The sequence below is a fragment of the Aplysia californica genome, unplaced genomic scaffold, assembly GCF_000002075.1.
Source record: "Aplysia californica isolate F4 #8 unplaced genomic scaffold, AplCal3.0 scaffold00196, whole genome shotgun sequence".
Classification (NCBI taxonomy): Eukaryota; Metazoa; Mollusca; class Gastropoda; order Aplysiida; family Aplysiidae; genus Aplysia; species Aplysia californica.
The window spans coordinates 1,188,551-1,189,422 of NW_004797466.1; the positions used below are offsets into that span (position 1 = coordinate 1,188,551).

An 872-nucleotide genomic window follows, 5' to 3' on the forward strand; every position below is an offset into this window, starting at 1 on the left:
ACGCTGTCAGACGAAAGTGTACAGGCTTTAGTGATCCTGTTTATGCATCTAAAGTTCGGTTTTTAATATAAAGCCCCCCCCCCCCCCAAAAAAAAAAAAACTTACAATTTAAAAAAAAACACTCTAATACAGGATCAAGATTTTTTTAAAATTGGTTGGTCACTGACCTACAGAAATGCCATGCAAAGTTTCGTGGGAAAATGTAAATTAATAAATGAGCTAACATATATTCTTTTAAAACATAGACAGACAAAAGTGAACAAGCCACTAGATCTCGGCGTTGTTCTCAAATTGTGAGTCTCCCTCCCTCAAACAACAACAACAACAACAATAACAAACACACAAACAGACAGACAAACAAACACGTGAACACATGATCAACCGACAGAGTCTTCCGTGTCATGAGGCTGTCACTTCCCGGCACGTTCACGGATTTTCATTTCGCTGAAGGAGACAGAGTCGCCTAATCCCGTTACATCGTACCAGAACAAGCCCTTCCTGTACCTTGTGCTGGCCCACTCCCCGTTGAGGTTCACGTAACTGCAGGGATGGAACTCGTGCCACCAAGCTCCGTGGTGTCCAACGGCGCAGTTGTAGTAGTAGCGTTCGTTGTCACGGTCCTTGGTTGTGAACGGCTGACCATTGTGATACCTCATCCTGTCCCCAACATTCCCTGAAAATCCGGATATCCGAATCTTGTAGTTGTCCGGTTCTCCATCCAGCGAAAAGCTGCTGTAGGTGGCGTTGTAGTTAGTAGAGTCCCTCATATTCGAAATCGAACCTCAGTTCGTATTGCCCCTGGTGATGAGAACGTGAGGAAAACTAAAACAGCAGCCCTGTAGATACGTGTGCTTTCCACACACACACACACA

General features: G+C 44.7%; 1 protein-coding gene across 1 annotated transcript in view; it reads right to left on the minus strand.

Annotated features, from left to right (window-relative positions):
* Positions 1-127: 127 nt before the first annotated feature.
* LOC106011008 (angiopoietin-related protein 6) overlaps positions 128-872 on the minus strand; it is a 6,068-nt gene continuing 5,323 nt past the window's right edge. Inside the window, exon 2 of the mRNA XM_013082846.2 lies at positions 128-798. Coding sequence (XP_012938300.2) covers positions 411-767 — 357 coding nt within the window. The 5' untranslated portion in view covers positions 768-798 and the 3' untranslated portion in view covers positions 128-410. The remainder of the gene's footprint in view (positions 799-872) is intronic.